Source organism: Thamnophis sirtalis, unplaced genomic scaffold (genome assembly GCF_051295495.1).
Source record: "Thamnophis sirtalis isolate CommonGarterSnake01/CBP01778 unplaced genomic scaffold, rThaSir2_p1.2 scaffold_11, whole genome shotgun sequence".
Lineage (NCBI taxonomy): Eukaryota > Metazoa > Chordata > Lepidosauria > Squamata > Natricidae > Thamnophis > Thamnophis sirtalis.
Genome location: NW_028261391.1, coordinates 4,063,813 through 4,082,436, shown reverse-complemented (window position 1 = coordinate 4,082,436; position 18,624 = coordinate 4,063,813). Strand labels below are relative to the sequence as shown.

Genomic DNA, 18,624 nt, shown 5'->3' with positions numbered 1-18,624 from the left:
CAGTGGGGCAGAAGAGCAGCTGGAGCCTGTTCCCAGTGTGCGCATGCGCAGAGTGGCCAGAGGAAGGGAACAGCTAAAGAACCGGAGTCGGTTTGAGAGTAAGGCCACAGGTGGACGATGAATGGCCCCTCCCAGAGGAAATAAAAGAGGAGCGAAAGGGGAGTGGAGTTTGCAGGAGACAATTAGTTCACTTAATTGATTTGTGACTCTCCGAGGCTCCTTGCCAAGTTCTGCAGATCTCGGCCTGGCCACTCTCCAAGCCAGATAAGGTCTGTGACTGTAAATCCTCCCTTGAAAGACTTTGCTGGGTGTGAATGAGCAGAATTCACAGCAAACTAATAAAAGGGTTTTTTGTCGGGACAAGGAGTTTGCTTCCTGCTCTTGGGCAGCCTCGGTTAGAACAGTGGGACAACAGCTCCCATCATCCCCAGCCTGAATAGTCTTTGTGGCTGCAATCCACTTAGATCCATTTTTCTGCAGGCTATGTTGGCACTTTAAAGTTCCAGAAAATACTGACTTAGAGGAAAAGTTTCCTGAATAAACTCAGGATTTGACAAAGGAATCCCGCCTCTCCCCCCCAATTTTTTTTTGTTCTATCTGACCTTTGCGCTTCTTTCGCACCCAGGTCCGCAAGTACCTGCTGCTGTTGGACAGCCGCAAAGAACACGTCAAGTTTTGGCGCCCGCAAGTGTTGCTGATGGTGCGGAATCCACGGACCTCCCTCCAGCTCATCCGCTTCATCAACGACCTCAAGAAAAGTGGCTTGTACGTCCTCGGCCACGTAGAATTGGCGGATCTGGGTAAGGAGATGGGGGGAGGAGGACAGGCGTCAGCAACCCGCGGCTCTGGAGCCGCATGTGGCTCTTTCATCCCTCTGCTGCGGCTCCCTGTCGCCGATCGACACCACAGCTGATAGGGCTTTCGGTTAGGACAGGTAGAGGAAAAAGGACCGTGCTAGGAAGAGACTCTATGGTGGGGGAACCGGACTTCCGGTCGGCTCCAGAATCGAACGGGGGGGCTTCCGGTTAGGACCTTTGTGACTCTTTGAGTGTTTAAGGTTGCCGACCCCTGGAATCGGAGGTCATCAGAGGTCCAGACAAAGGTCCCATGAGGTTTCCTTCGAGATTGGACTAATATTTCTCAACCTCCGCCATTTTATGAGGTATGGACTTCAACTCCCAGAATTCCCCAGCCAGCTGGCTGGGGAATTCTGGGAGTTGAAGTCCACACCTCATAAAATGGCGGAGGTTGAGAAATACTAAATTGTTGCAACTAACAAGAACCGTTTCACGCAGACAGGATGGAGATGTTGGGACAATTTTCCAAACATAAGCATACAGGTAGTCCCCGACTTACAACAGTTCATTTAGTGACCATTGGGAGTTAACAACGGCACTCCAAAAAGTGACGTACGACCGTTTTTCATGCCTAGCACATCATTGCTGCCTTCCTATCCGCCCCCATGATCAAAATTCAGGCGCTCGGCAGTGGACTCATATTAATGACGGTGTCTCCTCTCGTCGTCGCCTTTTGCAGCCTTCTGACAAGCCAAGGCAGGTTCGCTTAACAACCAGGCTGCTGATTTAACAACTGCAGTGATTCACTTAACAACTGTGCCCAGAAAGGTCGTAAAAGGGGGCAAAACTCGCTAACTCAATTTAGGGTTCTATTGCGGTCGTAAGTTGAGGACTGTGAAGTATCCAACACCTCAACTGCAAATCTCTGGCCCATCCCTAGATGGCCCCAGACAGACCCCAGTCTCTCCGCACTGCCACCTAGTGGAACTTCCTAAATTTTGCAGCCAAGGGTGATGCAGCGGCCTAGAAATGGAGCACTGTCACCTCATGATCAGGAGGCTGTGAGTTCAATCCTAAGCAGAGGCAGATATTTCTCTCTCTCTGGGCACGATGAGAATCTACCTGCCGAACAAAATTCCACATTGGCGACAGGAAGAGCATCCGGCCATTAAAAGATTAGCAGAGCTCCACTGAGTTGCCCAGAGTCCACCCCGCCAGGGATTATGGAGTCGTCGATGATCCAGTAGCCCACGCACAGCCTTTTACTCCAGCTGGATGGAAAATATCCTAGCGTTCCTTCCTTTTTCCCCCTTGGAACTCTCATCCTTTGTACTACAAATTGATTTCTCAGATGCTTTTGTGAAGGCTGCAAAAGGGGGGCCCCTCCTGGAGCTATTTGGGTTTCCATGGTAACTAATGGATATCTCCCCCCCCCAGAGAAAAGGGGGAATGTGGGAGGAGGAGGAGGGTTGCTAATTTCATTTTTTTTTTATTTTTTACCTAGACCAAAACAGAGGGGAGGGGGAGGAGGAAAGGGAGGGAGGGAGGGAAAGGCAGGGATGAAATCTAAGCAACAATGCAGATCGTGGAAGTTGCAGAGAATTGGGGTGGGGGCACCTCCTTCGGGTCCTAGAAGGTTGAGGGGGGGGGGCATCAGAGGAAGTTTCAGGGCTTGGGAACTCCGTAATCTGCTGGCAACAAACCTGTTTCTCCTTTAGCAATAGCAGTTAGACTTATATACCGCTTCGTAGGGCTTTCAGCCCTCTCTAAGCGGTTTACAGAGTCAGCATATCGCCCCCAACAACAATCCGGGTCCTCATTTTACCCACCTCGGAAGGATGGAAGGCTGAGTCAACCTTGAGCCGGTGAGATTTGAACAGCCGAACTGCAGAACTGCAGTCAGCTGAAGTAGCCTGCAGTGCTGCATTTAGCCACTGCGCCACCTCGGCTCATAATTTGCCCACACGGCAAAGCCACCGTTCTCCCATTTGGCAAATGAGAAATCTGGCATTGGGCCACAGGCAGTCCTCGACTTACGACCAAAAATCCACACACACACACAGACACAAACACAAACACAAAATTCCTGTTGCTAAACGAGGCCGTCGTTCAGTAATTGTTTTGCCCCATTTTGCGACCTTCCTTGCCACCGTTGATAAGGGAATCACGGCAGTTGAGTTAAGTTAGTAACGACGGTTGCAAAGGGAGTCCGGCTTCCCCGTTGACTTTGCTTGCCAGGAGGATCGCAAAAAGGGGATCACGTCACCCCGGGACACTGCGGCCGTCGTAAATCTGAGTCCCGTTGCCACGTGTCCGGATTTTGATCACGTCACTATATATGGGTGTGCTGCAGCAGTCTTTTAAGTGTGAAAAAATGCTCCTAGGTCACTTTTTCCAGCGTCCTAACTTTGAGTAGTCACTAAATGAATCGTTGTAAGCCGAGGACTACTTGCACAGCAGAAGGATATGCCTTTTGAGGAAGATTGTTGAAAAAAAGGAATAATATTTTAGGAGGCTGCTGTAAGAAGATTAGATCTCAAAGGATAGCAGAGGAAATGTAAAGTTTATTTTCAGGCCAAAAAGGAATCAATTTAGCAGCATCGCCCTTCCGATCAGGAAAAATAAAAAATTAACATAGCCGGTAGTATATGAAGCTCTCCAAAGGGTTGGGGGTTTTATGCCTTGGTAAAATTGGAACTCATTTTCTAAATCCTCCAGAGGCCCAAGCAGTGTGCATAGTTTTCTTCTTCCTGCTACTTTCTCCCACAACGACCCTGCGAGGTAGGAAACAGCTTAGCCCCAAATTGCCCATGAGTAAGCTTGAATCCAGATGGCCCTGTTCCTAATCCAGTATTGTAACATCTAGTTAAGAGGGGTTTTTTTCATATATATATTTTTAAAATACAACTAATACAAACATACATCTAAATACAAAAAAGAAAGAGAAAAGAAAAAAGAGGGGAGGGGAAACCAAATATTACAGTGCATGTCCAGCCCCTGGAGACCCTTCCCCCCCCTATATTTCTTTGTGTATAACAACTAAAAGATATACACTATATTCCAGTTGTGCCATCCCCTCCAAAACAACATATATTCTTGAGTAGATTTATTCCCTTTGCTTTCCAGCAGCACCGATTTTATAAAATCCCCCCATATTTATGGGCTTTGATCATCCCTTTTTTAAATTTAATTTAATACAATAATACAATACAATAGCAGAGTTGGAAGGGACCTTGGAGGTCTTCTAGTCCAATGCCCCTGCCTAGGCATGAAACCCTATACTGTTTCAGACAAATGGCTATCCAACATCTTCTTAAAATCTTCCAGTGTTGGGGCATTCACAACTTCTGGAGGCAACTTCTGTTCCACTGATTAATTGTTCTCACTGTCAAGAAATTTCTCCTCAGTTCTAAGTTGCTTCTCTCCTTGATTAGTTTCCACCCATTGCTTCTTGTTCTGCCCTCAGGTGCTTTGGAGAATAGTTTGACTCCCTCTTCTTTGTGATATTGGAAGACTGCTATCATGTCTCCCCTGGTCCTTCTTTCTATTAAACTAGACATCCCCAGTTCCTGCAACCGTTCTTCATATGTTTTAGTCTCCTAATTTCTGTTGTTAATTTATCAGTTGTTGCCATATTCCGAATTTCATTATACCATTCATTTCTTTGAATATCCCAATTTCCTCCCCAATATTTAGCCATCGCTAATTCTGGCTGCCATTAATCAAATTTACAATCCATTCCTTTTTGGTTTCATTTATATCCCGTTTTCCCACCAGCAGCAGTGATGCAATTCTCGGTGAGCTGTCTAAAGGCACGTTCAAAAGTGCTCTAAACACCATGCCCCCCCCCAAATATGGGACATGGTGTTAAAAGAGTTTTTGAACTTTGACAAATTTAAGATGTATGGACTTCAACTCCCAGAATTTCCCCTGACAGCATCCTGGTGGATTAAAATTAGGTTGGGAAAGGCTATTTTAAAGCCAAACGTATTGGCAACTATCACCAAGAAGAAAATGTCTCGGATCGTGGCACGACAAAACTGTGGTCCACTAAAGCGCGCCCAATTAAAGCGCGTCGCTGACGTCATCAGCAGCGTGACAACAACGACCGCGGAGAAAAAAGGGCGCTTTAAAAAGTGCTTTTAAAGCAAGCCGATTCACGTAAAGGTAAGGGTTAGGTTTAGGGTTACGGTTAGGGTTAGGGTTAGGTTAAGGGTTAGGGTTAGGGTTACATTAAGCATTAGGGTTAGGTTTAGGGTTAGGTTAAGGGTTACCGTTAGGTTTAGCGTTAGGTTAAGGGTTAGGTTTAGGGTTAAGTTTAGGGTTAGGTTTAGGGTTAAGTTTAGGGTTAGGTTAAGGGTTAGGTTTAGGGTTAAGTTTAGGGTTAGGTTAAGGGTTAGGTTTAGCGTTAGGTTAAGGGTTAGGTTAAGGGTTAGGTTTAGGGTTAAGTTTAGGGTTAAGTTTAGGGTTAGGTTTAGGGTTAAGTTTAGGGTTAGGTTAAGGGTTAGGTTTAGGGTTAGGTTTAGGGTTAGGTTTAGGGTTAGGTTTGGGGGGGTTAGGTTTATGTTTACGTGTTAATTTTAGCTTTACCGCTCACAGCGTGCTTTTTTCGTCGGCGCTGTGATGACGTCAGGTACGCGGTTTCGTCGAGCGCGCTTTAGTCGACCGCGGTTTTGTGGTGGAACCGTCTCGGATAATGGCACCTTTGTCCTTTCCTTCCGCTGGGCCAGGCGCTAAGAGTGACCCTCTCTGCTTGTCCCCAGACTGCCTGCCATCCGATCCCTTGCCTGACCAGGCGGACTCCTGGCTGCAGCTGGTAGACCGGTTGAACATCAAAGCTTTCGTCAATCTGACCCTGGCCAGCTCAGTCCGGCACGGCACACAGCAGCTGCTCTTCATCTCCGGACTGGGTAGGTAACCTTGGATTTCTAGGTGGTCACCTTTCCTTCAGCTTCAACTTGCATCTAAATTCATGTTAAACAAGTTAAATCCATTCTTTTTTTAAAAAAAAGCAGTTTTTTATTTTCATTTCTCGTGCATGCATTCACAAATGTACAATCTCGTAACTATTATTAATAATCTGTGTTATCTTTTAACATTTATAACAGTTTTTCCTCCCCTACAATTAACAATACGATTGAGATTGCTTTTCTACCATCCCATACACCGATCTTATTTTACAACCTTACTTCTTCCTTCCTTCCTTTCTTTCCTTCTCCTCTCCTTCTCTCCTTTTTTCTTTCCTCCTCTCCTTTCCCTTCTCGACTTCCCTTTCTTCTCCCCCACTCCTCCCCTCTTTTCCCCTTTCCTACCCTCTCTCCTATTCTTATTTCCTCTCCAATTCTTCCTCTCCTTTCCCCTTTTTTTCTTTCCCTCTCCTTTCTCCTCTCCTCTTCCTATCTTTCCCTCTACTTCTCTCTCCACTCCCTCTTTCCGTTGTTGCATTTAGATATTTTCCTCTTCGGTCTGGTGTATTTTTGGGATGGTATTCTACCAAACCCAGTTCTGTATTTAGATAACAATCTTAAATTCCCTCTTCCACAATTTATTTTCATTTTAATAGTTACACAGACACCATCCTTTAAGCATATATTTGTGTATTAATACCTTTTTATTTTCCCCCTCCATTTGGTTAAATCCATAGAAGTAAGGGCAGATTTTAACAGATTTTACCAGAACAATAACAGAATAGAATAGATATTGGAAAATAGAGTAGAGTAGAGTAGAGTAGACAGCAACCGTCGTAAATATGAGTCAGTTGCCAAGCGTACAAATTTTGATCACATGACCATGGGGGCACTGCAACGGTTGTAAGGGTCAAAAAAGGTCATAAGCCAGGTTTTTTTACTGCTGTTATAACGAACTAAACCAACTGTCATAAGTTGAGGACTACCCGTATAAGTATAAGAAGTATAGAAGAATAAGTACAAAATGCTAAAAGATCTTAAGAAGATGTTGGATAACTATTTGTCTGAAGTGGTGTAGGGTTTCCTGCCTAAGACCTCAAAGGTCCCTTCCAACTCTGTTATTCTATTCCATTCCACTCCACTCTGCTCCATTCTATTCTATTCTATTAAATTCATTATATTCTGTTCGTTCTGTTTCATTCTGTTTTGTTCTGTTACTCCATTCCATTCTATTCCACTCCTCTCCATTATATTCTATTCTTTTCTATTCTATTAAATTCATTCTATTCTGTTCGTTCTGTTTCGTTCTGTAACTCCTTTCTATTCTATTCTATTCCTATTCTCTCTGTTCTATTCTATTCCAATTCTATTACATTCCATTCCGATTTCTATTCTTTATTCTATTCCTTATTCTATTCCATTCTATTCTATTAAATTCATTCTGTTCGTTCTGTTTCATTCTGTTTCGTTCAGTTATTCCATTCCATTCTATTCTATTCCTGTCCTCTCTGTTCCATTCTATTCCATTCTATTCCTTATTCTATTCTATCCCATCCCATCACACTCCACTCCATTCTATTCTGTTAAATTCATTCTGTTCTGTTTCATTCTGTTTCGTTCTGTTATTCCATTCTATTCTATTCCTGTCCTCTGTTCTATTCTATTCCATTCTATTCCTTATTTCTATTCTATTTTATTCCTGTCTGTTCTATTCTATTCCATTCTATTTCTATTCCTATTCATTTCTATTCCATATCCTATCCTATCCTATCCTATCTCATCCCATCCCACTCCACTCTATTCTGTTAAATTCATTCTGTTCTGTTTCGTTCTGTTACTCCATTCCATTCTATTCTATTCTAAAACCCAGCTCTTGTTTTGTCTCCTCCTCCTCCAGGAGGCATGAGGCCTAACACCATCGCGCTGGGCTTCTACGACTACCCGCCTCCACTCGACAACGTGTCCCAGCCCACCGCTTTCAGCAGAGACGAGGCCATTTGGCACGACTTCCCTTCCGTCTGGACCTCGGGAGGCCCCAAGCAACTGTCTTCCCGGGAGTACGTGGCCATCATCTGCGATGCCATGAAGATGTCGCGCAACGTCCTTCTGGCCCGCTACTTCGACCAGCTCCAGCTGCCTCAGTCCATCGGCTGGCGAGCCCAGCCCCTCATCGACGTCTGGCCCATCAACCTTTTGCGCCCCGACAGCGCCCGCTACGTCGATACCAGCAGCCTCTTCCTGTTGCAGATGGGCTGCGTCCTGGCCATGACCCGCTCGTGGCGACGGGCTCAGTTGCGCCTCTTCCTGTGCGTGCAGAGTTGCGCCAGCCGCCAGGGGCAGGAGGACAAGCTCCGGCAGCTTCTGAAGGACCTGCGCATCCGGGCGAAGGTCCAACTGGTGCTGTGGGACGACGTGGTGGCTCTCCATTGGCACAGCCGCCAGGAAGACTCGGCGGACGGCGCCCTCAATGCCTCCAGCAACATCACGTCCATCTCCAACGAGTATTTGACTGCGGTTAACCAGCTGATTCTCCAGCAGAGTTCCACCCCAACTGTCCGCTTCCTTTACCTGCCCCGTCCTCCCGCGGACACTAATTTATACCCCAGGTATTTGGAACAGCTGGAGATCCTGACCCACGGACTGGGCCCCACACTGCTTGTCCATGGGGTGAGCGCCGTTACGAGCACTCAGCTGTAAAGCAGGGCTGTCGGTTGTCCACTGTGGGCAAGGGCTGGTGGTTGATGGAACACCAGGCCGTCAAGGATGGCCCTCAAGGATCGCGGTGAAGGGGAGCCGAAGATCAACCAGCAATGTTCTTGGCTGGAGTTGGGGTTCCATATCTCCCCCACCCTTTTCGTCCCAGACTGGGCTGTTGCGACGCCTCCCAACGACAGCTGGGCAACAGGGTTAGGGCCCGGCTCAGTGTTCCTAGCCGAGTGCTTCCATCCAGCGGGGTCTCCTCTGTGCTGCTTTTCCGAACTACTTGTAAACAACCAAAGAATATAAAGCTGAGTCTGGGACCTCCATCTTGGGAGGTTGGCAGCCAGAAGGTTCCATGGTGCTGGTGGCTTTGGAAAACTCTTGATGGCTGCCTTTCTTGGGACACTTGTAAAGATGGGAACAGAATTAAAGGTTGTTGGATTTCAGTCTGTGGTGATGGCAGGGGAGGCGTTTCTTATAGGAACAATGAGGATCAGGATTTAAGGCAGGGAGCGCCAAACTTGGCAACTTTAAGACTTGTGGCCTTCAATCCCAGAATCCCCCAGTCAGCCTTTGAGACTTGTGGCCTTCAACTTCCAAAATCCCCCAGTCAGCCTTTAAGACTTGTGGCCTTCAACTCCCAGAATCCCCCAGTCAGCCTTTAAGACTTGTGGCCTTCAACTCCCAGAATCCCCCAATCAGCCTTTAAGACTTGTGGCCTTCAACTCCCAGAATCCCCCAGTCAGCCTTTAAGACTTGTGGCCTTCAACTCCCAGAATCCCCCAATCAGCCTTTAAGACTTGTGGCCTTCAACTTCCAGAATCCCCCAGTCAGCCTTTAAGACTTGTGGCCTTCAACTCCCAGAATTCCCCGGTCAGCCTTTAACACTTCTGGCCTTCAATTCCCAGAATTCCCCAGTCAGCCTTTGAGACTTGTGGCCTTCAACTCCCAGAATTCCCCGGTCAGCCTTTAAGACTTCTGGCCTTCAACTCCCAGAATTCCCCGGTCAGCCTTTAACACTTCTGGCCTTCAATTCCCAGAATTCCCCAGTCAGCCTTTAAGACTTCTGGCCTTCAACTCCCAGAATTCCCCGGTCAGCCTTTAAGACTTCTGGCCTTCAACTCCCAGAATTCCCCGGTCAGCCTTTAACACTTCTGGCCTTCAATTCCCAGAATTCCCCAGTCAGCCTTTAAGACTTCTGGCCTTCAATTCCCAGAATTCCCCGGTCAGCCTTTAAGACTTCTGGCCTTCAACTCCCAGAATTCCCCGGTCAGCCTTTAACACTTCTGGCCTTCAATTCCCAGAATTCCCCAGTCAGCCTTTAAGACTTCTGGCCTTCAACTCCCAGAATCCCCCAGTCAGCCTTTGAGACTTGTGGCCTTCAACTCCCAGAATCCCCCAGTCTGTCTTTAAGACTTCTGGCCTTCAACTCCCAGAATTCCCCGGTCAGCCTTTAACACTTCTGGCCTTCAACTCCCAGAATCCCCCAGTCAGCCTTTGAGACTTCTGGCCTTCAACTCCCAGAATCCCCCAGTCAGCCTTTGAGACTTGTGGCCTTCAACTCCCAGAATCCCCCAGTCTGTCTTTAAGACTTGTGGTCTTCAACTCCCAGAATTCCCCGGTCAGCCTTTAACACTTCTGGCCTTCAACTCCCAGAATCCCCCAGTCAGCATTTAAGACTTGTGGTCTTCAACTCCCAGAATCCCCCAGTCAGCCTTTGAGACTTGTGGCCTTCAACTCCCAGAATTCCCCGGTCAGCCTTTAAGACTTCTGGGCCTTCAACTCCCAGAATTCCCCGGTCAGCCTTTAACACTTCTGGCCTTCAACTCCCAGAATCCCCCAGTCAGCCTTTGAGACTTCTGGCCTTCAACTCCCAGAATCCCCCAGTCAGCCTTTGAGACTTGTGGCCTTCAACTCCCAGAATCCCCCAGTCTGTCTTTAAGACTTCTGGCCTTCAACTCCCAGAATTCCCCAGTCTGCCTTTAAGACTTTTGGCTTTCAGCTCCCCGAATGCCCCACCCAACTGGCTGAGGAATTCTGGGAGTTGAAGTCCACAAATCTTAAACGTTTCCAAGTTTGGAGACTCCTGATCTAAAGCGTATGCTGCTTGTGGTGTAGCAAAGGCAGTTGCCGTGTGTGTGTGTGTGTGTGTGTGTGTGTGTGTGTGTGTGTGTGTGTGAGAGAGAGAGAGAGAGAGAGGGAGGGAGGGAGGGAGGGAGGGGGAGGGAGAGAGAGAGAGAGAGACTCTTCCATTCAGTGGTCTTGCTCCCTCCATATAGTTAACTAGGTCAGTGGGGCAGCTGATGAGTTGAAGAGGCTCATAAATCAAGTGGGATGACCCATTTTTGCCCACTTAGTCCTCCAAGAAAAAGAGGCCGGAAGGCAGAGTGTCCGCGCGGGGTGTGTGTGTGTGAAGCACTGTCCTACCACAGATCAGTTGCAATGACCCAACTGCTCAGCAGTATTTTCAATCCGAATTAGAGCTGGAAGGGACCTTGGAGGTCTTCTAGTCCAGCCTGCTCCTCCAGCAAGGAATCCTGCTCCCATTTTCAGACGGTTAATGTTTGTTAAATCAGTGTTTCTCAACCTTGGCAACTTGAAGATGGCTGGACTTCAACTCCCAGAATTCCCCAGCCAGCGAATGCTGGCTGGGGAATTCTGGGAGTTGAAGTCCAGTCATCTTCAAGTTGCCAAGGTTGAGAAACACTGTGTTAAATCTCTGTCTTTAAAGCCTCCAGAGATGAGGCACCTCATAACCTCCGGTGGCAAGCTGTTCCACCGGTTAATGGACCTCACTTTTGCGAAGTTTCTCCTTAATTCCAAGTTGCTTTTCTCTTTTGATGAGTTTCCCTCTTTTGCTTCTTGTCCTGCCTTCAGGGGGGGCTTTGGGAAATAAATCGATACCCCTCCCCCTTTATCTTCGTAGCAGCCCCTCAAATATTGGAAGAGTGCTATCATGTCCCCCCCTAGTCCTTCTTTTCGGTAGACCAGGTTTTGGGGGGTGGGGGGTTCCAAACTTGGAACTTTTAAGACTTGTCGACTTTGAGTTTCCAGACAGCCGTTCTCTTCCCCCCCCCTCATTAGCTGAGATGACACCCCCCCCCAAAAAAAGCCTTTGCCAGATCCACCGAAGGCTGCCATTCCATGCGGCCCAGTTGCTAAAGTACTTTTCCAGCGCAACAGATTCCCCCGTTGTTTGCTTGGCGCTGGGAATCCATAACTTTCCTTCCTTCCTTCCCACGCACGGAAGCACCGATTTCCCTGATGTGGGGCGGGGGCTGGGGGGGACGGAAGGAACTAAAGATGCTTTTGGCCCCAGCGCAAACCTTTATGGCTGGCTATTAATTTCGCAGACGGACGGCTGTGGCTGCCAATGTCGATTGTGGTGGGGAATGCAGGAATATAGGATAACGGATTTGGAAGGGACCTTGGTGCCGGGGGTGGGTGGGTGGTGTCTTCTAGTCCAGAGGACCTCAACCTTTCGGGCGCCAGGGACATCTTTCGATGACGTGACCACAGGGATGATGTAATGGTTGTAAGTGTGAAAACAGCACAAAGTCACTTTTTCCATCGTTACTTCAAATAAACCACTACTGTCATAAGTCAAGGACTACATATATATATATATGTGTGTGTGTGTGTGTGTGTGTGTGTGTGTGTTTGTGCTGATAAATAAATAAAGAGAGACTAGTATAGATCTATTTCAAGCTATTTAGCTCTCATCAGCTAGCCATACCCTTACTGGGATTCGAACCTGTGCTGTATTGCATCTTAGGCAAATCCCAGTAAGGGTATGGCGAGCTGATGAGAGCTAAATAGCTTGGAATAGATCTATACTAGTCTCCCTTTATTTATCAGCACAAATAAAACACAAAGGCAACAGTAGAAATATTGGGTTTCTGTCGTGATGGACTCTTGTGACGAGCCGATAGACAGATGATGGAAGCAGTTAGCTTCCTCCATAATTGGGGGCTTACCAGGGGTTGTAAAATAAATCTTATATATATAGCAGAATAATAGAGTTGGAAGGGACCTTGGAGTCTTCTAGTCCAACCCCCTGCACAATCAAGAGAGCCTACCAGTGGCAGAAACTTTTCAGCACCAAGTGCCGAAACGGGAGCACCTGTGCGCAAGGGAGTGCCGGGAAACATACAAACATACAAAGAAGGTTGAAGGAACTGGGTATATCTAGTTTTTAATGAAAAGAAGGACCAGGGGAGACAGGATAGCAGTCTTCCAAATATCTCAGGGGTTGCCACAAAAGAAGAGGGAGTCAAGCTATTCTCCAAGGCACCTGAGGGTAGAACAAGAAGCAATGGGTGGAAACTAATGAAGGAGAGAAGCAAGTTAGAACTGAGGAGAAATTTCCTCACAGTGAGAACAATTAACCAGTGGAACAGAAATTGCCTCCAGAAGTTTGTGAATGCCCCAACACTGGAAGTCTTTAAGAAGATGTTGGATAGCCATTTGTCTGAAGTGGTGTAGGTTTCCTGCCTAGGCAAGGGGTTGGACTAGAAGACCTCCAAGGTCCCTTCCAACTCTGCTATTGTATTGTTTCATTATTGTCTTATCATGGCCTATATGCCGTGTTAGACAAACGGCTTTCCAATCTCTTCTTAAAATCTTACAAATTGTTAAATAGCTTTAAAATATAGAGGAGGAGGAGAAGATGCATCCCAGCCATTCCATAACTCCTATTCCCCAAGGATTGGGGGGGGGAGAGAAATTTCCCAATGGAGGGAAGGGTCCAGTTGATGACAGACATCCCAGGAGTGGTGGGTAGTGGGGAGGACGATGGGCCTGTCATTTAAGCTAGAAATTTCTCCCCCCCCCCCACTCCACCCTGCTGATAACCATCGGAGTGACAGGATTCATTTTCTGTTGAGCCAGGCTGTATTGCTTGTTGGTGTGGGGGGGGGAGTTAGGGGCTGCCAGCATGGCAGAGAAATATATTAGCTGTGGTTTCATGCCAGGGAAAAGCCTTTAGCGTTGGCATTGATGAATGGCTCCCTGTTAAAGCCCGAAGCCCATGGCAAAACGCAGAGGCTTCCGTGGGGATAGGAGAAAACGCCTCCCATTAAGGAGCCAGGGAGAAAATCCGAGTTTCCTTAAGAGGGGACCATTTCTGACCATTTCCCCAACCTTTCGGACTTCAGGGACCATTAAATCCATCATTTTACATCCCGCGAACTGCTAATACGATCTGCCTAATGACCAGCTGGGCGGGCGTGGCCAGAGTGGGTCACCTGACTGGGTGGGTGTGGCCAACTCAGTGTCACTCACGTCGAGGGGCGCCTTGCCAGCCTCGCCACTCCTCGCCTGCCCGCCCGGGCTCCTTAGGGCCCCCAACAGGAAGCCGTTGCTGGAGCTGAGCATCCACCGGGAGAAAGAGTTGGCAAAACAGCTCAATTCAAATTGGATCTGACCGAGAAGGAGGTTTCAGCAGAAGCACCTCACTGAGGACTAGGAGCATGGGCTTTCCAAGCAGAGGGAAGGCCTGCGGGAGCGCAAGGCCAGGTGCCGGCGCCTGGAGGCTCAGTGGGCTGAGATGCTCAGCCAGTTCCAGGCCATGATGCCGTCCCACTGGAACGAGGCCCTCCGGCTCTTCTCCACCAGCGGCTCTTCCCTCCAGCCTTCGCCCAAAGCCCCCCACCAGGAGGCTGAAGCAGACCCCAAGTGGGAATTTCTGCCTCCCTCCGACCCCCACAAAAAGACCCCGAAGGGGGAGACCCTTTGCAGCAACACAAGCGTTCATTGCACGTATCCATTCCAGGGACCGTAGTTTTGAGGACCCCTGATTGAGTGCAATGTAAAAAAATGCAAATATTTTTTCTGCGGACCACCGAAATTTTCTCAGGGACCACCACCTCTGCGTTGGAGGGCCTCTGTGGGACCCCAAAGAAAAGGGGTCAGTTTGGGGGAGTGAGGCTTGTCGAGAAGTTGAGTCATGGCAAGGGACCTTTGGGTCTTTTCAGTTTGGCTTCTTATTGGGGGAAGCGTCTTCGTTCCTGAGCTCCCGCTCGGTTCAGCCCTGAAACCTTTCAACCCCCAAATAGAAAAGAAAAGGCCGTTTGCCGTGACTCAACTCCCAGCAGCTCAACCTGGATGAGTGAGAACCTTCAGTGGCATATTTAACCATGACTCGGGTGTTTTTTGTGACTAATCCTAGCCTGTTCCATTAGCAGAAAGATCAAAGGATGGAGAGAAACCAATAAATCCCTCTTTTGCTCCAGGCCTGCTGCTCTCTACAGTTTATCTCTTTCTTTCTTTCTTTCCTTTCTCTTTCCTTCCTTTCTTCTTTCTTTCCCTTTCCTTTCTCTTTTCCTTTCTCTCTCTCCTTTCCTTTCTTTGCTTCTTTCCTTTATTTCTCTTTCCTTCTTTCTTTTTCTCTTTCTCTTTCTCTCTTTTCTTTCTCCCATTTTCTTTCTCCCGTTCCTTCTTTTCTTCTTTCTTTCCCTTTCCTTCTCTCCTTTTCTTCCTTCTTTCCTTCCTTTATTTCTCTTTTCTTCTTTCTTTCTCTCTCTCTTTTCTTTCTCATTTTCTTTCTCCTTTTCTTCTTTCTTTCTCTTTCCTTCTCTCCTTTCTCTTTTCTTCCTTCTTTCCTTCCTTCCTTTCTTTCCCTTTCCTTTCTCTTTTTCTTTCTCTCCTTTCTCTCCTTCATTCCTTTGTTTCTCTTTCCTTCTTTCTTTTTCTCTTTTCTTTCTCTCTCATTTTCTTTCTCCTTTTCTTCTTTCTTTTTCTTTCCTTCTCTCCTTTCTCTTTTCTTCCTTTTCTTCCTTTCTTTCCCTTTTTTCTCTTTTCTTTCTCTCCTTCCTTCCTTTATTTCTCTTCTTTCTTTCTCTCATTTTCTTTCTCCTTTTCCTTCTTTTCTTCTTTCTTTCTCTTTCCTTCTCTCCTTTCTCTTTTCTTCCTTCTTTCCTTCTTTCTTTCCCTTTCTTCTCTTTTCCTTTCTCTCTCCTTTCCTTTCTATCCTTCTTTCCTTTCATTCTCTTTCCTTCTTTCTTTTTCTCTCTTTTCTTTCTCTCTTTTCTTTCTCCTTTTCCTTCTTTTCTTTCTTTCTCTTTCCTTCTTTCCTTTTTCTTTTTTCTTTCCTTCTTTCTTTCTTCCTTCTCTCCCTCACTTCCGTACTGTTTTCTTTCTTTCTCTCTCTCCCCCTCCCTCCCTCCCCCTCCCTCCCTCCCCCTCCCTCCCTCCCTCCCTCCCTCTCTCTCTCTCTCTCTCTCTCTCATATACACACATGTGCAGACAGATAGATAAGCAGACAGACAGACAGATAATTACACATACATGTCTGTATTTTCCTTTTGCTTCTCATCGAAGAAGCTTCTTCAGTTTTGACTGAATGGTGGCGGATGGAAGGATTTATATTCCTTGCAGTATAAATCCTTCATCCCTGCACCGTTTAGTCAGAACTGAAGAAGCTTCCTGGATGAGAAATGAAACGTCTTCAGTGAAAATGGACTTCAACAAAACTCCAGTTGCCTTGGGACAAGTGTGGCCTGGATGTCCGAGAATCCCCATAGATTCTGCGTACCTGCCTGTAATTTTTCTTAAAACTTTTTTTTTTAAATAAAGCTAGTGCAAACTAATGTGCAAAAGAAAAAAACGAAAAACCAAACAAGCAGAAAGCAAAAATGTGCAAGAAAATCAAAAATGTTAAAAGAAAACTAAACAGTTAGTTAGCAGTTAGCAGTTAGACTTATATACCGCTTCATAGGGCTTTCAGCCCTCTCTAAGCGGTTTACAGAGTCAGCATATTGCCCCCAACAACAATCCGGGTCCTCATTTTACCCACCTTGGAAGGATGGAAGGCTGAGTCAACCCTGAGCCGGTGGGATTTGAACAGCCGAACTGCAGAACTGCAGGAACAAAACAAAACGAAACGCAGTGGCTTCTAATATTTTCCACAGCGGTTTTAAATACAAATAACTCTCTGTTTTCACCTTTCTCTCTCAAGTTATGCCACGGTATGCCTCTTTCTATAATCTATCCTGCCTAATCACCAGAACCATAAATCACAACTTCGGGGTTGTCATCTTTATGCAAATAGCCCATAAGTGGTTTCAAGCCATCGATAAATGTAGATAAAGTGCCTTCTTTCTAATCAAAGATCTTGGTTTATCCATCTCAGCAAGATCTCGTCGTTTTCACCAGCCTTTCCTCCACGGCGGGCAGCCCCCATCTCTTTTATGTAATAATCTCGCCGCAGTGATCATACATTGAAATAATCTCCCGTGCCTTTTTTTTTCTCCTCCTCTCTCCTAACCGTCCAACCGTTAATCCTGAAAAAGAAAACTTCCGCATTTTGCCGGCACGGCAGGTGTGGGGTGGCAACCGTTCCAGGATGTGGTTAATTATATTTACAAACAGGCGGCTCGGCTGGCACAGGGCAGGAGTAATCAGGGCTGGGGGGTCCATCATGTTAATTATCGCAATGTAATTAAAAGCACATAAAAAAAAAAAGCCTCACACTTCATTAAATTAAGTTGCCAGACTCGGCGCAATCGTGGGAGAGGGGGGCGGTTTAGCCCACCCTGTTCCGCAGAGGAGATTGGATCTGCAAAAAAATAAAAATAAAAAATTGGATTTGGGATCATCCCCGGGATCATCTGCTTCGGAGAGCCGAGAGGCCGTGACATAGATAAATGGAGAACATTTGCTTCAATTGCAGCAGACAGAAACTCTCGGTCTGACACAATGAAGTTACCAGGGAAGGGATGACGTCGATCATTGGTTAGGACAGGGTTGAGCGTCTGTGGCTCCTTCAGGACCTATGGACTTCAACTCCCAGAATTCCCGAAGCAGCATGGCTGTCTTAAGAATTCGGGGAGTTGGAGTCCACAGATCGTGAAGGGAGTGGATGATTATGGCCCCTTTATGAACTGGGGACTTCAACTCCCAGAATTCCTCAAATAGACATGCTGGCTCAGGAATTCTGGGAGTTGGTCCCCATTTCATAAAAGGGCCATAATCACCCATTCCTTTCATGATTGGTGGAGGTCAACTCTCAGAATTCCTGAGACAGCCGTGAGGGACTTCAACTCCCAGAATTCCTGAGACAGCTGTGAGGGACTTTGACTCCCAGAATTCCCGAGACAGCCATGAGGGACTTCAACTCCCAGAATTGCTGAGACAGCCGTGAGGGACTTCAACTCCCAGAATTCCTGAGAGCCATGAGAGACTTCAATTCCCAGAATTCCTGAGACAGCCGTAAGGACTTTAACTCCCAGAATTGCTGAGACAGCCGTGAGGGACTTCAACTCCCAGAATTCATGAGACAGCTGTGAGGGACTTCAACTCCCAGAATTCCTGAGAAAGCCATGAGAGACTTCAATTCCCAGAATTCCTGAGACAGCCGTGAGGGACTTTAACTCTCAGAATTCCTGAGACAGCCATGAGGGAGTTCAACTCCCAGAATTCCTGAGACAGCCATGAGGGAGTTCAACTCCCAGAATTCCTGAGACAGCCGTGCTGGTTCAAGAATTCTGGGAACTGAAGTCTACAGATCCTGAAGGGCCCATAGTGGCCTACCCCTTTTACAACCTCTAGACTTCAACTCCCAGAATCCCTGAGAAAGCTGTGAGGGACTTCAACTCCCATGATTCCTAAGATAGCCATGCTGGTTCAAGAATTCTGATAGTTGAAGGAGCCATGGGTTGTAGACCACTTTTACAAAACCTCTTTTTGGTTTGTATTGCTCTTGTTCCGTTTTCCCGGTCTCGTGTTGGCATCTCCTGATGGTGTCCCATCCACACACACACACAAAAAAAACAGCTTCCGGTTGACCGCGATTTTCCAGCCAGTAGAAAGGACTGGCTTTCTTTATTTTCCATAGAATTGCAGTATTTATTTATTTCATGTATCTATACAATACAATTCAATAGCAGAGATGGAAGGGACCTTGGAGGTCTTCTAGTCCAACCCCCTACCTAGGCAGGAAACCCTATACCGTTTCACACAAATGGCTATCCAACATCTTCTTAAAAACCTCCAGTGTTGGGGCATTCACAACTTCTAGAGGCAAGGAGTTCCACTGATTAATTGTTCTAACTGTCAGGAAACTTTAGTTCTAAGTTGCTTCTCTCCTTGATTAGTTTCCACCCATTGCTTCTTGTTCTGCCCTCAGGTGCCTTGGAGAATAGTTTGACTCCTTCTTCTTTGTGGCAACCCCTGAGATATTGGAAGACTGCTATCATGTCTCCCCTGGTCCTTTTTTCTAT

General features: G+C 46.9%; 1 protein-coding gene across 1 annotated transcript in view; it reads left to right on the top strand.

Annotated features, from left to right (window-relative positions):
• The window catches only part of LOC106555386 (solute carrier family 12 member 9-like), a 120,486-nt gene extending 111,636 nt beyond the window's left edge, over window positions 1-8,850 (top strand). The window contains exons 11-13 of the mRNA XM_087725076.1: window positions 626-800; window positions 5,561-5,707; window positions 7,602-8,850. Of these exons, the coding sequence (XP_087581202.1) occupies window positions 626-800; window positions 5,561-5,707; window positions 7,602-8,401 (1,122 nt within the window). The 3' untranslated portion in view covers window positions 8,402-8,850. The remainder of the gene's footprint in view (window positions 1-625; window positions 801-5,560; window positions 5,708-7,601) is intronic.
• The last annotated feature ends 9,774 nt before the right edge of the window (window positions 8,851-18,624 follow it).